The sequence below is a fragment of the Lates calcarifer genome, linkage group LG18 (genome assembly GCF_001640805.2).
Source record: "Lates calcarifer isolate ASB-BC8 linkage group LG18, TLL_Latcal_v3, whole genome shotgun sequence".
In the NCBI taxonomy this organism is placed as follows: Eukaryota; Metazoa; Chordata; class Actinopteri; family Centropomidae; genus Lates; species Lates calcarifer.
In genome coordinates, this window is record NC_066850.1 from 9,815,530 (window position 1) to 9,837,640 (window position 22,111).

A 22,111-nucleotide genomic window follows, 5' to 3' on the forward strand; every position below is an offset into this window, starting at 1 on the left:
ATAGCTCACCATAATTATGCCTATAAGGACAGGACTAAATTGATGGGTGCTATTTGGTTGGGATCCACAAGACACAGGTTTTAAAAAGTATGTATGTTGTGCAGAGACGAAGATGTGTTGACTTTTAGTTTGTATATGGGTCAAGCTCCAAAGGCGCTCTCATCTTTCAAACTCCATACCCCAAATTTGTAACATGTAGTCACCAAGGTCCCAACACTAGTTGTATAAGTGAGTAAACTTAAAGGCTTTTCTCTTGCTGCATAGTACTGTGACTAGGAAATAGACTCTGAAATGTAAATGTAAACTTTAAATCTATACTTTAACACTGGGTACTTAACAATTTCACAGATTTCAGATGCACATTAGATCATTTCGGCTGCTCCAGGGAAAGGCCTCACTCACCATCATCAGCAGGAGTTCTAAAAAAAATATATGATCATGAAAATTAATTGTGAAACTAACAGTACAAGTCTAGCAGTTTTTGTGTCTTCTTGTGAGTTTTGTATGCTAGCGTGATGGATGCTGCTTGTAACAGGACACTGGGGCCAAAACCCATGAAAGCAGGCAAAGCAAAACATCTGGCCACTGAGCCCCCAATGAGCTAAGGGACATTAGCCTCCCAAGGACAGTTCTCTCAGTCTGTGCACCCCAGTATATCATCTGTTCAGTGTGTATGTGTGCTGCATGTGTTATGTGTAGCCCTCCCCACCTTTCTTTTAATCAAATCTTTCCATCAGTCACAATCAGCCCAGACCAGGCGAGGGAAAGCTTGCCCCATCATCAACAACTCATTTCAAATTCAAAACAACGAAAACTATTATCGTCTATTATCATTATCTCTTGCTGGAACCAATCACAGCCGCTTTATCTTTCTAACGTGAAAAATGATCACGCCGTCAAGTCGTCGCTCAAATGTTGACGTCCACAGTCAGCACATACAGTTGGCTGGACTGCATGTTCATCGCCCGCGAGTTGTTTGTGTTGCATTTCCCGGCCCTGCTGGTTCGTCCACGTTTCCTTATCTCAGCACCTCTGCCTCGCCTGCCAGCAGACAGCATTATCATCCCATTCTGCCTCGGTCATGTTTGATTTCTGCCTGGCTAGACGCTCTCTTCCTGCTGCTGCTGCTGTTACTGCTGCACTGCATTAGAGGAAACGGAACTGATTATAAGCTTGTTCTGTTTTGTAAACACCAAACCTCCCAGTTATGCAAACTTTTAGTGGACAAAAACGATTGTTCATTCATACACAAAGAGAGAGAGGATTGTTTTGATCACCGGGTGTGCTCTGAATGCGGTTTCCTGACTCTCAGGTGGTCTCCTTCATGCTACAGACCTTTTATAAAATGCCAGAGATTCATGGTACCAGACCTTCAGTACTAATTCATTTTGAAAAGCGCCAGAGGCCATTTGACTTTCAGTGCTTATCTAGAGAGAGAAAGGTGGAGGGAATCCTGGTGTATAACAGCATGTCTTCTCTTCTTATTTTTGCTGCCAACTGAATATGTATGTATGTACTTGTCCATTCAGGTGAATATGTGATTTGATATACATTTACATGCCTGTACTTGAAAATTCTGTTGTTAGTGTTCTGTACAGAGTAGCCGCATGACATAGAAACCTTATCATCGCGAGCGGTTTGACCTTTAAAAGCCAACACTGCTGCCACAAGACAGCTTGGATGATACAGGAGTATTTGGCAGCATTTGGCGATGATGTGAGTGGCTATTTCTGAATCAGTTTTTCAACCAACTTCAGTCACAGTGCCTCATCGAGAGCCCACAGGACGCCTCAGATACCATCTCGCCTCACGTCCACGACTGATTTTCATTCGAGTTCCATATAATTCATGTAGGGAACCCTGTGATCTGCTGCTGAGCTAAGTGTCCACAGGTTTGCGCAGGAGAGAGGGCTGGAGGAGAATGATAACACCGGTTGCACACAAACCCCCCCACCCCACCCCAGCTCAGATGACTGAAGAAGACAAGAGTAAGGGAAGGAGAGGATGCTTTGTATCAGATGGTTTTTGATAATGACCTTAAAGGCACCAGGCCTCTAAGGCATCTGACCATTAGTTCTCCAATTTCCCAGACATACTGTGCTGTATGAGCTATTTCTGTAAGGTCTCTTTTTGGTGTAGCTCAATAAGAGGTGGAGGTGATCCAGGCAGTGACTGATCATATGTATAGTATCATGTTCATTTGTATTTCAGTAGAACTACTTAGATCTATTTTTGGACACCTCTCTGACTTCTCATCCATGTTGACTTAATAACTGAGCTTAACCATGAAAACATTTGACAAAACAGTGTCAACTCAAGGTCCTCTTACTCACTTGTTCTTGAGCTTTACAATGTATCATATGGTCTTCATTAGCAGATTGAGTTGGCCCAGGACTGTATGTGATTTTTCTGTCACTTACAGTCTCCTAGGTCAAGAATATGGAAACCCTGAAAGGCAAGTGAGATTTTTTTTTTTTCATGATCAATTTTGTAAAGTTTTTTTTTAAATTATTTCATCTATGAAAACAGAAGAAAGTGATGTTTTTTCACTAGCCTCTCTCTGAAAAAAAAAATAAAAGGATTCACATGGAAAAAAATCCTGAAAAATTAACCAGGGGAAAAAAAACATGTGTTTTCACAGGTTAAAAAAAAAAAAAACTTAGTCATGGTAGTACAGAAAAATATCACTTGCTTCACAGAGCTTCCATACAAGAGCTCTTCTCATTTACACAAAACTATCTCCATGGCTAGACACCACCATTTGTAAGCAATTTAGGCAGACTGACCCTTTAAAGCAATAACCCACAAAGCATAAATGAAATGCCGGTGATGAAAGTACTATAATCTTTCTGCGCACTTCTCCCTTTAAAATGCCATTCTCAGTTCAAAATGCTGAGACAGTAATTGGTAATTTATGGTGTTTGATATTTACAAGCCATTTAGCTTTAATGCTGTGTTTAGTAGAGTAGATGCTAAAACTATACCACACACAGTGTTTACAGTCAACCATAAACTGTTATCGTGGATTATATTATCACTTTGATAGTTTTAGGTGCAGTCACACAATGATGTGTTCTCACTTGCGTCGTCAAACAGTAGTAAATGTTAATGGTTAAGTCTGAACCCCACGAGAGCTTTGGAGATACTGAGGCAGTCAAAAGTTTTTCTATCTCAGTTTCTCAGACATATTTTAATCTTATCTTCTTCATGAGCAGCATACCTTCACCCTATATTATACTTTATTTTCAAGGATTTTTCAATGCAATCTTTCGGGTGCTTTCTTGTTCAAGGGGCCTGCGGTAAATGAGGCAGAGGTTCAGGTCACGGGGGTCAGAGCTCCCAGAGGATTATAGGTCGTTTTTCAATGTAGACAAAACACCAAGGCAACAAAGCAGGAGAAGAGGAGGAAATGTCAAGGGGTCAAAAGAGTACAAATCACCTATTTCAAGTCACGAGCATTCAGCACCTACACCAGAAGACTGAGAGGGAATCACCATCCTGGGATTAAGCTTGGTGATCTAGTTCTATCCTTGTAGACTTGCAGCCTCCCCATGCAAATAGTTTTATGTCATAATCCCTCCAAAAGCGTGCCTCAAACTTTTCTGGTCGGCGCTCTGCATTGTCCTTTGTTAACATTCCTGCCAGGAAGCTTTGGATTTTCCTGATCTAACCAGTGTTTTTCACATCAGTGAGAACTCAACCTCAGACGGTGTGCTCCTTTGATGCACAGAGGGTCTTTTGTTTATTATGGCTGTCGCTGGATGTTATCTGCATGGACAGGGATTGAATCATCAATGCTCCAAAGCCCACCCTCTCTCCCTACTGTAATCTTTGCAAATCCCACCACTTGTCTGATGAATTTTCCAAATGTGGCATCTCGCCCGTACAAAACCGCTCTGTTGCTCAGTTGGTTATCAGCCTAACTAAAATTGCCATGTTTATCTGGCAGCCGGACTTTGATTTACAATACTACACTGAAGCTCACGCTCTACGGCTTTCATATCTGCAGTGTTCATTCATCTGACATCGCGATGCAGGAACAATGTGTTTTCTTTCGAATGAATTCATCTCATTTCAGGTGCTTGGTGCTGTGGAACATGGCTGTACCTCAGTGGTGGACCTTTGTTCACAGTGTGACCTCTCATTATACCTGTGGCCTGCACATAAAGCCTCTGAATGAATGTGGAGAAAGTAGTCATGAATTAACCGACTACAGTTTTGATAATACACATTTTAGTCATTGATCAAGAAAAAATGACAACCAGCTTTCATTTCATGTAAAGTGACCTAGAACATGCACTCTGTTGTTCCAGTCACATGCCATATGATTGCATTTTTGAATGATAACAAAAGTCATTGTCAGCTGCAGCCCTAGACAGAACAGTAATACTATTTCCCAGCTAAGCTAGAATAAGAGGACAAAGGTTCGTCAGCCATGGGAATGATCTTCTCTTGCTGTACAAGGTGAATGACAGTCACAGCACATCAACCAAGAACTGGCCAGCTGCTATTTTGTCCCTGGGAAAAAAAAAAAAAACACAAAACCACAGACTATTTGTCCCGTTTGAAGCATTCTGCTCTCCATGGGTAATAGATGATGGATGGTCTGACATTTCCGGCTATGCTTGTTTGGGTGTTTCACAGCGATATGCAGCTTCATTGCTGCCTGGATGCCCAACGTTATTGGGACCAAATGAGAAGAGTGTGACAGAACATTACATGTGGAAAACAGAGAGTAGGCATTCTCGTCGGGTAATAAAATGCTGCCCCACCCCTCCCCTGACCTTTTTAATATGGGCACAGCATCGCCATGCATTGCAGGGGCATCAATTTATCACTGTACCATACACTGGAGCTGAACGTGTCAAGTTGAGAGCACGTGGAGGAAGGATGTCTATGGGATACTTTCTTTCACAGCCTCACTCTCATTTCCCTGCTGAAAGCCAAATAATCCATCTTGAGCTGAGGCTTGTTGCCTCTTTACCTTGACCTTAACCTCCTCAGACAGAAATCCTCCACACAGACAAACTCCAGTCTGGGTTGAGCGCCTATATCTAAGAGGAGCTTGCGTTTGTGCCTTTTGTGCTTTTCACTGTAGGTCAGACTGTAACAGTTATTCTAATTGGTTTAACTCTTTAGAGACTGGGAGATGAAGCTAGACTATCTAAATTTGTTAGAGTATACTGTACATTACGTATTGCTCGTCAGGTTTCTTAATATTAAACTTCTGCCCACTGCTTTTTAGATTGAGAGTCTGAGAATTTAAGCTCCATTTTTAAATATGTCCTATTTGACTACCCCACTTACTTTTTTGGTCCATCACCTTGTACCTTCAACTTTTTTTTTTATCAAGGAACCACTCTCCAATGCAGTCACTTTTTGTATTGGAGAGTTTGATGCAAGTTTAAGTCTTGAAAATGCTCCAATGCTCCTGTCAGTCACTGGATATTGTCTTTCAAGAAAATTAATTGCTTTTATGTCCATTAAGTACAAAATAATTCCTTGCACTTTTAGAGAATCTGTTATCATATGTCCCTGTGAGGATGCAAATTTCCACTTACTGAATCCTACACACTTTCATTCTCTTGGATTACGGAGGTTATAAGTTGAAGGCTGTGGTCAATGTTGTGATGGGAGGCTGAGGAGGCGTGGCAGGTCCTCGCACAGGAGTTCAAAGGGATCAAAATTAGTTATTAGGCGCTGGAAGGGCAGTAAATTGTCAGGCTGTAATTTCCACTCTCAGATTTACGACTTGGCCTCAGGGGGTCTTTACAGCACAGAGACGACCCCTCTTACCTCGCCACCTAAAGGTTATTGTAAATCACACCCCACACACCCTCAAAGCTGTCACACTCTCTCTCACACACACACACATACACATCAATTCGCACAAACATCCTTACTGACCTTTCTTTTTTTTGTGTGTGTGTGTAATCTGTTGTACATGTGTGTGCTGTGCTTTACCAGGAATAATCCTCCTCCATCTACAAGTAGCTGTTTTTCATTTTGCCGTTGTTTTCCTCCGCTCCCATTAAAGGCATCAGCGCAGTGACCAGTGCACGGCTGACCTGATATAACATCACAGCAGCGTAGCTTCATTCAGGACCACCAGTCATTGTCCTTTTCAAGACCTGGCTCTTGCTTGTGTATTCAGCTTGCTCTTTTGTCTCCGCAGCTCATTTATTAGACCGTTTGACTGTCCAATTCCAAAAATAATCACAGCCAATCAAGCTGAATAAAATCAATGCATTATTCAGCCAAGACAATTCAGTGGTTTCCCTTTACTCATGGCTGGCTCATTTTAAGTTAATGGTTAATTGTGAATGATTAATTTCTTCAAGGTTCATTATGCATAAATGATCTCCTTCTGGGAGGCGCCATTAGATTTTATGTGGAATTTTTTTTTTTTTTTTTGTTAACAAAGAGATGTGAAATCAGACAGGCATATTGCATACAGCCACTCAGGTTGAATGTGTTCCTTGTGTTGGGAAAGCAGTAAAAATACAATCTAGCTTGATGTTTTAACAATAGCCTCCCATTGCTCCCCTGCATCAGTTTTGAATAATGTCACTGTGTGCTCTTTGGTTTGAGCAGCTCTTTGAAGTTGTGATGGCTTTACAGCTTGCCAGTTTCTCTTCAAGGAATCAAAGAACTAGGGGAGCCGACAAATACTGGAATATTCATGCCTTTAAGGTTCTCACATAGGTTCTGCAGGTACTGTGGGACTATGTGACAGCAACAGTCCGATTGTCACTTGAGTCGGTGGGCCTCCTTCGTGTTATTTTGACAGAGAGACAGATGAAAGGCAACCACTCTGTTCCTGAAGAGGACTCTTTGATAAAAGCACGCCGGGTGCTGATGTAACACGCGTCGTCTACCTTCAACTCACCGGCATGTCGCTGTGAGGGAGAAGAAGAAGAAGGAGAGGAAGACGACGAGATGCTCGCTCAGCACGGGCAGCCTTCTTGAATATTTAAAGCAGAGGAAATGAGCCTGCTGGCTGAGCTGAGACTCATGTGCGGTGGCTATTCCTCAACATCTCTCTGGCTCCTCAGTGTCCAAGTCTCTGCGACAGATCTCTCTGTATCAGCATGATGTTGGCCAAGAATCCAGCTGGCACTGGACCCGGGTGGACCACTGCTGTTGTTGTGTGATTGATGTAATCGTGGTCCCTTCTTTCTGTAACCAACTGGTCCAGAAGAAGGTCCTACAATGCTAACTAAAGAATGAAGAGTTCCAGTGGCTTGTTATGATCTAAACGCGCAGATTAATTTAATATTTACATTTTTTTAGAGATCTTTTTTTTAAAAAAGACAGCAAACACCCGTCAAATGTGCATAGAAATCATAGTTTAGAGATAATGGGTTTGAGTGAGTGAACTTAATTTCACAGAATTAAACTTGAAATGTTTCAACTGTTATTAATACAAAGAAATTGGATTTACCCCAACCTGCTTTACCTAGTTAAATAAATGCACACAGTACACAGTTTATATCCTATATGCACAGCATGTACTATTTATACTGTATACCAGTCGACAGTAAAATACAACACAAGTGGGTTTTGGCAACTGAGACAACAAAATAAGAGAGAATTAAGACTGTTCAGCACCACCCCACCTCTCCAGTGTACTATAGCTATTGCATAGAATATAAAAGAAATGCTGCATGTAAAATGTAAATGGAAAACATTGGTTACATTAGTTAAAAGTGTTTCATGTTTCATGGTCTATTAATCACCCCTGATTTGTAACAACCTGCAGGCCTGTTTAACAGCTGTGGGATTTCATTTATCTGATTTGAAAGTTTAAATGTGATCATAGTGGTATTAGTTGAGTGTCGCTCTCTAGCATGTGTAGACACTTGTTAACTGTGGGAAACATAACATTCATATTGAGAGCAGCAGGCTCGTCTCATCATTTATTCATCAGCTCCCTCTGTCCTGTCCTCCCTTTGGCCTCACACTGTAAATATAACACTGTTTATCAAATATTAAAGATCTACAGCAGAGCTTTCTGAAACTCAGTTCTTTGGAGAAAACACAAATATCACAATAAGGCCTCTGTTTGTGCTTATTGCTCATTATCTGGTACTTTCCCAGAGTGTTTCTTGGTACATCAAATTAGAGTCACGATGCATTCACAAAGAGCTCCTTTCCAGTTTAAAAAGCTTGAGAATTTGTCTAATTTATTCTTTGGAACTGAGTCTAGAGGTTGCACTCTAAACTCCAGCTGACTCGTTTTCAGTCTCATTTGCCTAATTTTAGGCTGTTTGAGAACTTGCTGCTGGTTTCAGATAGCATTTCTCATCATCCTGTCCCACTCAAAGATTCCTGGGGCTGGGCTGCAGGAGATGGAGGTAGCATCACCACATGGATGGCACTTTTTTTTTTTTTTTTTTTTTGTCAAGCTGCTCTCTGGGTTTCACTTGGTGAGTCAGCATGCTGCCAATCACACCACCACTTCTCTCCTGAGAGTGATGCACAATTGCCAGGGTTTGTTTTTAGCCTGGAAGCATGACTCTCCTGCAGACGCACACCTCCATTTAAGAAAAAAAAAAAAAGCTGAAAAAAAATCGAGCTGCTGCTGTAATTTTGGCCGACAGTCGGCCCACTCAGGGAGGAAGCCTTGTCCACCATTTCATTTAGAGTTAACCTTCTGGGTGGACTCCATACTCACACTCACACACACACACACACACACACATACACATGCACACAGCCTGACATATTGCAGCACTAGGCAGTTTGCCCAGGTAATGAGAAGTTGGGAAAAGGGGTGGGGTTGGGGCAGGGTGGGGGGTGTAGTGGTCCAGCAGGTCATGGGTAAAATAGTGCTAAGGAGAAGCTCGGAGCAAAACCTCGGCTCATCCAAGTGGAATTTTATACCTCCGAGCTGTTTGAATGGACTATAAAATAAAGCAGTAACACTTCGTCAAAACTGGCCACCGATGAAACTACCTTGGATAACATTTTGAACGAAAGCGCAGACAAACCATTAAAAAGCTTTGCACGCATTATTCAGCCCAGCGCACTGTAGCTTACACTGTCTAGATGCTTATTTTTCTCATTTAACAGTCGACTCAGCAATCACAACCTCCTAATTATCATAAACTGCAGCTCTGCTTTTGTTAGGAAACTCCAGCGCTGCTCACAGCTGGGCAGCAGTTGGCAACATCGAGGAATGTCAGCATTACTCTCGTCACTTCCCCCAAGGGAGTTCTCTGATGTCCCCAGGGCCTCAACAGACCACTGTGTGTGTGTGTGTGTGTGTGTGTGTTTGTGTGTGTGTGTGTGTGTGTGTGTGTGTGTGTGTGTGTGTAGAATGTACACCACCCCTCTGTGCATCTGACTTGTAAAACCACAGCAGAGGTGAAAGTCCACTTAACTGATGCGTTAAAGATGTTCCGTCACGCAAGGCCCTGGTCTGTGCTACTTCACCTTTTATTTATATGCTAGGACTCGACTTCTCTCGCCGTCTCTCTCTCTGTTTCCACTGCAGTGCACTCGGCCATTTTTAGGTTATTTATAAGACCAGAGTTTCCTGGGAATAAAAATTCATCAGGTTGTGTTTTCCTTGGGAGATAGAAGAATAAAATAGATATCACTGAATGGAAACAAACATACATTTTGCTGCATTTTCATTGGCGTGCATTATTCAGCATGGCTAGGATATATTATGAGCAACCTCTGGTTAGGCATATGTCAGACTTAATGTGGTTTTTGTTTTGTTTATGTTTTGTACATACGAACATCACCGATAGTGATGTTCATATGTAGTTTACAGATGTTTTCAGTACTTTTGAAGGGAGGCAGACTAGCCATTTCCCCTGCTTTCAGGCAAAGCTAAGCTAATCATCTCATTGAGCTTGATTTTCTCATCTAACTCTTGGAAAGAAAGTGAATAAGACAGTAAGAATATTTCCCCAGATTGTCAAATTAGTTGTTTACTGTAGAAATGCTCAGTTAGAAACCCAGCTATTGCCATTTTTGTGATTATTTACTAGCAAAATGTTGTTAGAACTCATTAGCTATTTACTTCTTGAAGATTTATCTTGTCTTGTTTGGTTCCTGTCTGAACATGCCCCTTGATTATGTTAAAATTATTACACTCCTTGTTCTGCCAGCCTGTGTGTGTGTGTATGCTTGTGTGTATCCCATTTGGCTCAGACTAGCTGACAGAAACATGGAAAAGTTAATTAAAATGGGTGTCAGGATGCTAAGTTTAGTGTGAGGACCATGGATATAAAATGAGCTAACACTCTGAGTTCAACAAATACCAACACCCACTTTCTTTGTAAATCATGTTGCAGCAGAAGTCTAATAATTCTGCTACTGCAGAGCAGAAATATAGTAGATGTTCAGGAAGCCACCAGAGTAAGTGAAATGTTGTTTCAGTGGAGCCCCATAATCTTTCAAGGTCCTGACAGTGTGGCCTTTAGGAAGAGGCAGACTTAAAAACGTTTCCTCGCCCCTGGGGTCGTAGCCTTTTCTTTAACTCAGCTCTATGAGAAACAATTGCCCTGAGACGTCTGGTTTAAAGAACAGCTCCAGAGAGAGAGTGTACTGTAGACTGTTGCTGAGAAAGTTTAAGCTCACCAGCGCTGTTGGGGCACAGGCTGGGGATTGTTGGGTCTCACAAGCATTAAAGCAAATGGTGCAATTTGCAGAAGGGCTTTTTTTTTTTTTCTTAAGAGGAGGTGACTGTGATTAGCTACATTCCTCTGGGAGGGAGATTTATGAGCTCCAACCTTCTTTTTTTGACCCACTGCACACACTCCCAAGTTTGGAAAATGCTGCGAGGCAAAGAAGTACTGTGTCCTAATGGTAGAAGAGCTTACCGTTTTCCCCTTGTCTTCTGTTGCTATGGCAACAACTTGGCCCCTGACGGTTGACCTGATCTTCCTCTATAGATAATCTAGTTGTTACCTCCACAGACCCTTAACATATAATAGACACATTTGTCCTGACAGTTTAACCTTTGGCTTTTTGACAGATGCAGACCAGTTCCAGTTTTATTGGTGTAAGAGAAGCTAGAAGCTGGCCTGGTTTTAAGCATGTAACAATTCGGCTGCTTCACCTAGAGTGGATATTGGCAGTATAATGGCAGGTTTAAGTTTAATTAGTAATTTCCCACCTCCCACCCTGGTGTTTTCTGATGATAATCATCATGAAAGTTGTGCTCTCATGAGAAATCAGTGGAATCATTTTCAGCTGAGTCAAATTGTCAAACAAATTTTGCCCCTACTCCAACCTGATTATAACACTGATGTTGCTGCAGTTGTCTTTCAGAACTGACTCCTTTCTAATAGATACGACATTCAAAGGACTTTGTCCGCTCAGCAAGAGAATTGATAGAAATAAAAAGAATGTGCTTAAATTGTCTCAGGATAATGTGATTAAAGCTGTGTTTGATATTCTGTACTCGCCGTGTCTTTGAATCAGGGTGCACAAAACATTAGAAACACATTTCAGTGCAACACAGTCCAACACAGCGGCCTAAAAATTACAGTAGAGGTTAACCAGCATCTGTCTGTAATCTGGTTTTATCAGCTTTCAGAAAGGTGACTTTTATTGCATGGGTGTTGTATTTGATTGAATCAGATTGCACATGTGGATCTAATAAAGGATGAGAACCACAAAATATTAATTCATTATGAGATAATTAAGTCATGACAGTCATTAGAACACAGATGTGATGATTTAATTATGATCTCGAAGGAACGGGCCAGAAACATCAAGACCCACTTTGTCTGGGCTTTCGTACTGTATTTTTTTATTTTTTATTTTTTAACTGCATTCGCACCTTCCTGCTGCTCCAAGAGGAAAGCTTCAACAACAGCCTGCAGCAACCCACTTGGAAATTAATTAGATTTTAAAGATGCAGCAACATCCCAAAGGCTCTGATCCTGAACACTGCAGATTGATTTGGCTGCAATACTATTACTCATCACAGTTCAAGACCACTACCACCCCCCACCCCCACGTGTGTGCTGCATGTTGTGACCATAGACCTGAAATCAAGTCTTTGATCACAGAAGTAAATCCACTTGACTTTTTCAAAGGCTCACAACACAGAGTGACAGACAGTAGTGAAGTGGGGATTTTCCCGGTGTATGGCGTCTTTGTGCCGAGGATTAGTCACTCTATAAGGTCTATAAGGATTTGTTGCGCTACTGTAGCTATGAGACACAATATTGCCACGCTCCCTGGAGTTTGTCTGTAACCCTGAGTTATTGTCCTTGTCTCCTGGAGGACAGATGGTGTACAGATTCTGAATCACAATGCGTGCTCAGACAGATCACCTGTTATATTTATCTGACAGCTTGAGAGAATTGATTTATTATTGTTCTTTATTTGATCTTAAGCACGTTGTAATTTTGTTGTAGGGCTATGTAAACTGTAAACATAATATGGATGCAACTAGTGATTATTTATTCATTTTTCATTAAAAAAGTTTTCCCTTTTTTCAAATCAAACACTGGGCATTTTTGTTATTGCCGCACATCAGCCAGTTGTAAATTAAAATAAAACACAACTCCTCCCATCACTCAGCGGTCACAGTTGTGTCTCTGTTTGAGTCCTTTGTACCTGCCTGATGTGACCTGCTCCAAAGATGTGTCTGTTTTGACTGTGTAATTCAGACCGGGGATGACAGGGACAAAGGTTTGAAGTCTTCCTGATTGACAGGCTATACAATATATTAGGTTGAATTAAATGTCATTTTTTTCTCTTTCCTCTTATCTTCTACTCCACCTTTCCTTCTCCCTCTTTTTCCTTCCTTCTCCTTCTTCATCTGCTTCTCCTCATTCTTTCTTTTCCCCTTCTCATCCAGTTTCCTCTCCTTCTTATTCTCATTCTTCCCTTCTTTCTCTTCTTTTCTGCACAGTAGCAGCAGTAACATAAATGACCTGTTACCTTGTCACATGTAGTCTTTTCTCCTTCTCAATGAGCTCCATCTAATCTGCAAACTGCAGTTTAACTCAAGTTGTGAGATTATTCCTGTCTCTGGAAAATATTTGTACGACAAAAACCTGAAGCAGCCTCGACACCTGCTGCTCCATCACACACAGCAGCCTCACAGTCTGTCTCTCAGCTGTCATTCAGAGTGCTGTGCTCAGTTTGTAGTATTACTACACAGCCAATATAAACCACAGTCCACTCAGTCCTCCCTTGTACTGTAGGTATAAATCCACTACACCTGGCACTGTGCCTGCACCGCTGTATAGAGCCAATCCTCTTTTCAGCTACAGATTACCATGAGACCATTCAATCCTTACCCCTCACTGTGCCATGGATTGAATCTTTGTTCCCACAGATGTAATGGCATGGCTGCCCTGTTCTTAATATAACACCTTTATTAGATAAATGAAGTCAATAACAGCATCAGTATCTTAACTCATAAAAATAATAAGAATTTTATGAGAAGCCTTTTAATATGCTTTGTATGCAAATTTAGTTCTAGTGTTCGCCAGAAGGGAAACCACCTCCTTTCTTTGAAATGCTGCTGGTTGTAACCTTGTTTTTCTTTTTCATGGCAATTCAATATAAAAAGATTTTGCTTCAATGTGTATATAAAGGAATACCCGAGTTGTTTTCTCTGCATGTCAGTTTGACAGATTGTAGAATGTGATAGAAGAATGTGGATATACTGGTTTAGAAAAAATATATTTTGATACCAATTTAAAATCATTGTTTTACTTTATTGAAGTACTTCTGTGGTAGTTTGATGCCTTGGTATTTATATATACTGTATATATGGATATAGGAGGATAATTTATGTCTTATTGAAGTATTGATTCAGAAGTTGAATTTCTTTCAAATTAATTCTGCACATACACTTTGTCTGCATGCACTGGCATAACTGGCAGACTTTGCTTGGCTTGGCAAGATATTTTAGTACAGAAATGCCAAAGATATGGTTAAAGTAAATTACAAAATGTTCTGTTCAGTACATGTCTTCTCTGAGTCTACCAGACTCAAGAGATCAGTGGATATCAGCTGATGTATAGTTCAGATGTGATGGTGTCATCCTCAAAAGTCCAGTATCAGTCTAGTTCTAGTGCTTTAAAAACTGCTTAACGTTATTATATGAGTCTTTCAAACTGCCCCTGTATGTCACCGGTAACATCAATGACTGGTGCAAGAAGTTCTTTCCTTTATCTTATTCATTGTTATATTTTCATTGCAGTGCAATGCTTTATGCTGCCTTGCATCACTGTACTTACATAACAGAGGGTTATTGCAGCAGAGTGTTGTGTGATGCTGACCCCTCTCCTCCCTTTATTTATTGTTGTTGTTGTTCAGGAGTTTGCTGCGCTGACCAAGGAGCTGAACGCCTGCAGGGAGCAGCTGCTGGAGAAGGAGGAGGAGATCTCCGAGCTCAAAGCTGAGAGGAACAACACCAGGGTGAGGAGCAGCTTCCACACGCATCCTAAAATGTTTACTGAACTGTTTATGTTGCCAAAAAATGGATCTTGCCTGTTGAGTGAGCATGGCAATTCTTTGAGGAATTCAGAAGTTCCTAGAGAAAGAAAGCCAGTCACAACTGTCATTTTTATCCAGAAATGAAGCTTATGATGACACTTGTTTCCACCATATCCAACCCCCAGAATTTACATTTCAAAAAATTTCACAACTTGCCCCAAATTTTCATGTTGACTGCCAAAAAAAACCCCAAAAACGAAGGCCTGCTGCACACTGCGATAGACAGCATCCTGAAGCTTAAGCTATCTGGTGGGTACGGTTTTAAGGCTGCAGAAGCACTGAAGCGACCATGCACACTGTCTGTTTCCAATGCCCAGACATACCTCATTAGCTCCCCACATTCTGCCTGAACATTTTTCCACTTACTACACATGGATGGCTGCTCAACAGTAAAACTAAGTCCAAATGGCACTGATGCCCTGCAGTGTCCAGTTCAAAGCATTTTGGGGGAAAAAAAGAAATAAATAAAAATAAAACAACTGAAGACATTAGCGGATCAGCTCAATTTTGGTCCTGTATCTTCAATGAAAAATATTTCCTTTTTTTTAAAGCAGTAAGCACACTCTGCTGTTGACAGATAAGACTCTGTTTTCCATCCCAGTGCTGATTAAGTGTGGATTTTCAGTCTTGCACTATCTTTCTCAGGGTGGAGGCTGAAGATTTTTTTTAGCACAACAGTGACTTGAAAAGAAGGAATAGAGGGAGGTGAGGTGCAAAAAAACGGGGACAGACAAAAGTCATTTTCACTCTCTCACTTTATTATCGCCTCAAATCCTCCGATGGGCAATTACCAAGCAAACTTTAATTAAGCTTGGTTTTGTCGTTGGTAGGTTTTTAACAGTTCATAATTAAATCTTACAAGACATGTGTAGGCAGCCAGTGGACTGAGGAGCTAATAGCAGATGTGATGACTGTGGAAGGACACGTTGTTTGGGATACGCATCGCAACCAAATGACATGCATGTTAATTCATAGACTCAAGTTGTGCAGAGACAGAGAAAGCAAAGCAACAGATAAAAGATGGAAATATTTGCTGAATATGATTAGACTCTGGCTGTTGTCACTTCTTATTCTGAAGGCAGAAACTCAGAGTAAACATTTGTTTTCTGATTGATTCAGCTGTGGGCATTTTGTTTAGCGTGCAGGAGTATGTATGTGGACATGATGGCTGCTGATGAGGCTCCCAGAGACAGCCGTATCAGGCAGACAAGAGAAGAGATGACATTCTGTCTCCTCTCGGCTCTAGTAGCGGTCTGCATCCACAAGTTCCTGTGGGATTTCCAACCATTGCCCCCACCCCACCCCCCCGCAGAGATTTTGATCACTTGCGTCTGCTAAAATGTTTTGTCAAAAATTTGTCTGCCACATCCTGCGGGGAAAAGTAGACGCACAAGTTGTGCTTTTGCAATGAGAGCAAAAAGAGGGTACGAATATTATGGATTGGATCCCTATGTCTCTTAAAGTCTGTTTCCCATAGCAACAGATAAAAACCACATGCTCAGTCTTCAGACTATTGATCTGATGTGCATTATGGATAGCAATTTTACTTTACTTTTTTGTGAGATTGTGTAATGAGGAGTGTGGTTTACTGGATGCATCTACAGAATGTGTGCAGTTAAGCAGCTGCTCATATTTTCAGATATGAAATTTTAGCCTGAGATGATGATGCTGCTACAACCTGCATTAAACCTGCATTGTACTGGACTATTGTTGTGACGAGGAAGCTGAACCCGAAGGCAAAGCTTTCGGTCTACGTTACAACCCTCACCTATGGTAATGAGCTTTGGGTAGTGACTGAAAGAATGAGATCATGGATCCAAGTGGCTGAACTGAGGTTCCTCCTCAGGGTGGCTGAGCTCAGCTTTAAACATGGGGTGAGGAGCTCAGACATTCAGAGCTCCCGTAGGGCCACTGCTCCTTCACTTCTAAAGAGAGGGGCATCTGATTGGGATCTCTCCTGGGCTGGTAGGAGACCTCAAGGCAGACCCAGAACACGCCGGAGAGATAATGTGTCTCATCTGGCCTGGGAATGCCCCAGGATCCCCCAGGAGGAGCTGGAAAACGTTTCCGGTGAGAGGGATATCTGTGCTGTTTCGCTTCACCTGCTTCCACCTTGACCTAACCTGAGTAAGCAGAGGAAAATGAACAGATGGAAGATCCCAAACAATGCGGTTAAGACTATTTAGCTTCCTTTTCAGACCTCAGAGTCTTTGTTTGTATGACACAGTGCTTGTCTTCAGTTTGATACATGCTAGAACTCATCCTTGGACTCTTGAGATGAATATGTGGAAACATACTGGATAAACAGGTTTTATAATGTTTTCTTGCTGCCTGTTACTCTCATGGTCATCTTTGTCTCTGTATGTACTATTTTGTTCCATGAAATTGTTCCCAGTTCTTTTGAATAAAGAAAGAAAATCTCTGCAGAGCTTTGTTTAAAAAATGCAGCCCCCCTCACAGTTCACCAGAGATAGCAGTGGTAACTTGATTTCCCAACCAGGGGTTAACCACAGAATACATTTAATCGAGCTGCAGCTTGTTGGGCAACCTCAGTGGAAGATGTTTAGACTAGTGAGGCGAAGGTATGTCAGGGATGAAGCCAGTGAGGTTTTCCTTGGAAAGAATGGGGAGATCATTTTGAGCTGGAACTTTACGCTCTAACAGGATCATTATCCTGAGGTTATGATATTATGTCCTTGGACAGCTTTCCCAGAACGACTGAAGTGTTGATCTGTTTCACCACAAAATGCAACAGTGCGTCTCTGATCCAGCACCAAGAAGTAACATATATTGTAGGCAGATGATGCTATACACTTAGCTCACAGTGGAACCTGTGCAAGAAACCACAGCTGAACTGGTTATTCTCTCTTCCAGTCACATCCTGGTGGTTTATTCCCAGTTGCTGTGTTGTTACCTTATTTTCTCTGCACCTCTTCTCTGTCCTTGTGAAGCTCCCTGTTGACCTGACTAGCGAGCAGCCTGGATTAGCTGAATCTGTTTTGCACACTAAGTACATATTGTAGATTTGAATGTGATTTTTATTTATTTTTTTACTTTGTTCATACCTTTACACAAATTGTGATCATATATATTGTAAATGCAAGGGATGACCAAACACCAAAACCCAGCTATAGACCCTCTAACACGTTATTTGTTTATTTATTTAGTTATTTATTTTTGCATTTATTTCTGCATTTTTAGTACTGTTAGTGCAAATAATGCATTTTCAGTCCTATTGTACTGTACTGTACAAAAATGACTGTTTAAATAAATGAATAAAAATGTAGGTGCACCTGAAACTGAATTCCTGTTAACTAAAACCCTGTGTTTGTCTAGCATATGATGACAGTGTGATTTCTCCCATGTGTATCCTCAGCTGCTGCTGGAACATCTGGAGTGCCTGGTGTCCAGACACGAGCGGTCACTTCGTATGACGGTGGTGAAGCGGCAGGCTCAGTCTCCCTCAGGAGTGTCTAGTGAAGTTGAAGTCCTCAAAGCACTCAAATCCTTGTTTGAACACCATAAAGCCCTAGACGAGAAGGTAAGTCTCCCTCCAGTAGCACATCATTTTATTGTCAAAGTGTCTGTCGAAGCAACGTGTACAGATAGTTCTAAGGATGTGTGATTAGCTTTAGCTTGGTCTCAGGTGCTTTACTGTACATTCGCAACATTATAGCTATAGATCTAGTCTCATATATAAACCCCGAAATTAGATTTTTGTGTCTCTTAAACAGCACAGATTTCCCTGTATGTCACATCTGTGTTTTCTTAGTATCATTTGTAGGTGTTCATGTCCACATGTCCCAACCAGCGTTTCTCCTGCCTCCTCACACCCTGCTAATTTATGACCTTAGCCCCTTGTGTGATATCACCACCGCCCCTATAATCCATTCAGCCTCTCCTCTAAAATCCATCATTTATAAAGCATGTCCAATGGCAGGGGAATAAAAGCTGTCATGGGCAGCTGGAGGGGGGCCGTCCCTCCTCAGACCCTGGCTAACTTCTAATCCAGGATCAGCCTCCTCTTGAGATCTGGCGTCCTGTTGGGCCACAGCAGCCGTCGTGGATGGCTCACCATGCAGCGCAAGTAATTGCTCCATCACAGCCACGACAAACCTGGCAGAGGACAAGTATGCACCGAGTTTTTCTGAGTTCACAGACGAAGAGGGGAGCGTAGGAGGGGAATCTCCTCCCAGCAACTGGTGCTTTAAAAGCAATAAAAGCCTCATAACGCTGCTTTGAAGCCACTGCAGAGTATTATTGTGTGGCTGAGGGAAAAAAGAGGACAACTCTTTCTGTTGCAGCAGAGGAGCTTTTTTCCTGCTGCATTAACCCTTGACTGACTGGAATTTAGTAGTAGTAGTAGTATTTTTTTGTTGTTGTTGTTGTTTTTTTTGTTACTGTATGTTTAGAAAACGGTCAACTTGGTCATGATATGTGTTTGGTTGTTGTGGTTTTCAGGTAAGAGAGAGACTACGGGTGTCGCTTGAGAGGGTGTCCGCCTTGGAGGAGGAGCTCACAGCAGCCAATCAGGAGGTAAGAGGTGCCACAGGGGGTCATGATTATCACCTTTATAATACTGTATATTTGAATCTTGTATGTATAGATGGATGGATGGATAATACTGCTCTCAGTTTGTTTATAGAATAAATAATAATAATAAATATAGAATTTTAATTTTATTCATTAAATTCTAGTGAGGAATTTTGATTATGACAGTTACACCAAATAATGTAAAGATGTTTTATGAATGGAAATGCAATGTATAAAATATTCATCGTTGGTTGTTTTATTGTCAGAATCAGGTAATGATCTACAAATGTGCAGATTGTAGTCCACTGATAGAAAATCATTTATGTTACGCAAAACATCCACTTGCTCTCATTTATTTCCATTCAATTCAAATGCATTTATGTCTGTAAGAACAATTGTGTGCATCAGCTTGCCATCCAGATTAACAGATACAGGAGAGGAGAATAGAAAATGATGTAAAAATAATTAGAGACAATTTCTGTTTTTAAAGTGATTCACATCAAAGAAATTAAGAAATATATAAAAAGAGGTATCAGAACATATGAGTTTAAAAATATAAAAAAACAACAACGTTAAGAGGCAGTGTAGTACTTACTGTAGCTGCAGAGAAACATGGTCCAGCTCACAGAACAAATATACAGGAATATGTCCAGCTTGTGTATGTGGATATAAATCTAATATATACTGTCATGTGTCTTGAAATGTATCCTGAATTATGTATCAACTCAAACACCCAGAAGCAACCACAGCACCTCTGCGTGACATTACTCGCCCTCATCTTTACGGGGAAGAGCACGACACAACAACAGTGTGCACATGAGTGGCTGAAGCACAGGGCTGACAGCAGAGTGGTCACTCGTTCCTCCTACGGTGGCCTAACTCGTTCTCAACCTCGTGGCTCGGGCCAGCAGCAGTGCCAGAGCAGCTATCGCACTGCAGATGGTCTTGTTCCAGCTGAGAAATACCCTCAGGCTGGCACTTCACAGCCTGTCAGACATGCCAGTCTGACACTCAGGCCTAGAATAAAAGTCAGTAAGGAGAGGAGAAGAAGAAGGGGGAGGAGGGAGGGAGGGAGTTAAAAACAGAGGGGGGTGGGAGGTTGGGAGGTGTGTTGAGTGGGTGGACGGCCGGACAAACAAACAGTGAGATCTGTGTGAGGAGAGAGGGGGAAAGGCAGAGAGAGCAAAGAGAGGCAGAAGACAGAAATAGAGATGGCAGGTGGGAAGCAGAGGCAGGTTGTGTGTGTTAATGAGCGTGCAGGGGAGTAGTTGGTCAAAGCACATCTGATGAGGTATGGAGACAAGAGGGTGAAGGAGCCAAAAGCACAGAGAGTGAGGTTTACCAGACAAACTGTAATGATGTGTTTGGATGCTAAGTAGATGCTCAAGCTGCTTGTGGTCTGAATCTAAGATTGGAAGGTGGAGCATCTGGGCAGGAAGGGAGAGTTTGACAGAAATGGAGTTAGCAGCTAAAAAATAATCTGGCTGACTGCTGGATCCCAAAGCTATCTCTCATTTTTCTTTCACGGCCTTTGGACAAAGTCTGCTTTCTAACTGAAATGTTAAATCCCTGACAGACGTCTCCTTGGAGGATGTAGCACTTTGAAGAATTTTCTCACATCACACAGCCAAGGTTAGAAAGACCATACAGTACATCTGCAAGGCCGTCCCTCGTAAATGGTTAACACTAGGCTTGTCAGCACGGTGGACAGATGAGTGATTGGAGCGGAAGGCAGTGGATGAGGCAGTCAGACCGGCTTTTGGCGAATAGAAATGTCCACACTTCAGGGGCTCCAGGGAGGCGGGCGGAGCCGCGAGCCAGCAAAACCGGTAATTGATTTGGGATGGAGGTCGGGTAGGAGCCCCCTCTTCCCCGCGGGGGGTTTAGACAACACAGCCGTGCCTGATGAAATTGGCAGCCTTTGACCTCGTGCAGTCACAGGTGTTTAAGTGGCCACACACTGATACACACACTGGTGATTGCAATTTAGACTAGACTGTATTACAGAACGTGCTGGAATCTATCTGAGGGTAAATTGTTGTTTACTATTTATTTGTTTATTTATAAGGGATTTTGGATGAAATAAACAAAGCTTTGGCTAAAATTGAACTCAGTGTTAGCATTAACAGCTGTTAATTTACCACTCTAGAAGAAACGTTGTGAGTTCAGCATCAGTCATCAAGAGCTGTCTCCAGTAGTGCAAAGCAACAGTAATGTTTTGCTTTTAGTTCTATCACTTCGTTTCTTCTCCTGGAGTTAGCATGCTAACCAGCTAGCCCTAGCCCGTCTTGTCACTTTCTGATGCCATCGCACTGTGGAGTCCAGACTGCCCTGAACAAGTAGTGCTGCTCAGAGGGCGTATTCTAACCTCTTGTGTTGTAAATGCAACAATGGCTGAAGCTCTTGGCAAGCGCCCATCACCAACACCTGCTCCCAACAAGAAATCACAGTCAGCAGCAGGGAAAACTCACACATAGCCCCTTTAAAATCTCCTCGCTGGAAGACTTTTTTCAATTGTTTTAGGAAAACAAATCTTTTAGAGATCAATAGAAATCAGCTTAATATTGTAGAGGTCTGCCTTGGGAACAGTCAAGTCAACACTAAGTGAGATTGAAGCCAGAGGAAACATGTTGCTTTTTTATTCAACCTGTTCTAATCCTGTGCGCTAGGTCTCACATCTCTGCCAAAGAAATCCCAAGGCAAATTTAAACACACAGAATTGATGCCCATTGATGCACTTTTCACCTGTGTGTGTGTGTGTGTGTGTGTGTGTGTGTGTTTCACATATGCATTTGCTCCAAAGCCTGTGATTGATTGTAATTTAAGCGCACTGCACTAGAGACTTGCATGCCCCCAAGCTCTCACCTTGACAACATCAATCTTTTATACTCTAAGAAACCCCCTCCCTTCACTCCTCGTCACTTTTGTCCAATCTCTCCTTCATCGCGTTACTTGAGTCAGTGCTCTCGACACAGAAGTTCTAAAGAAAGATAAGGAAATCATGATGCTGTGCCCCATCTTGTACTTCTTGTCCTTCCTCTTATTTTCCATCAGATCCCTGCCTTTGATGGGAGGTAAATCAGCTACATCAAAA

The 22,111-nt window shown here is 41.9% G+C and overlaps 1 protein-coding gene across 6 annotated transcripts in view; it reads left to right on the forward strand.

Annotated features, from left to right (window-relative positions):
* ppfia2 (PTPRF interacting protein alpha 2) overlaps positions 1–22,111 on the forward strand; it is a 148,386-nt gene that overhangs the window by 89,760 nt on the left and 36,515 nt on the right. For all 6 annotated transcript variants that reach the window (XR_007815053.1, XM_018680889.2, XM_018680892.2 and 3 more), the window contains exons 3-5: positions 14,305–14,406; positions 17,861–18,025; positions 18,946–19,020. Coding sequence is in view for 5 of the 6 variants with exons in the window: in XM_018680889.2 (XP_018536405.1) it covers positions 14,305–14,406; positions 17,861–18,025; positions 18,946–19,020 (342 nt within the window). In the remaining variant the exon portion in view is untranslated. The remainder of the gene's footprint in view (positions 1–14,304; positions 14,407–17,860; positions 18,026–18,945; positions 19,021–22,111) is intronic.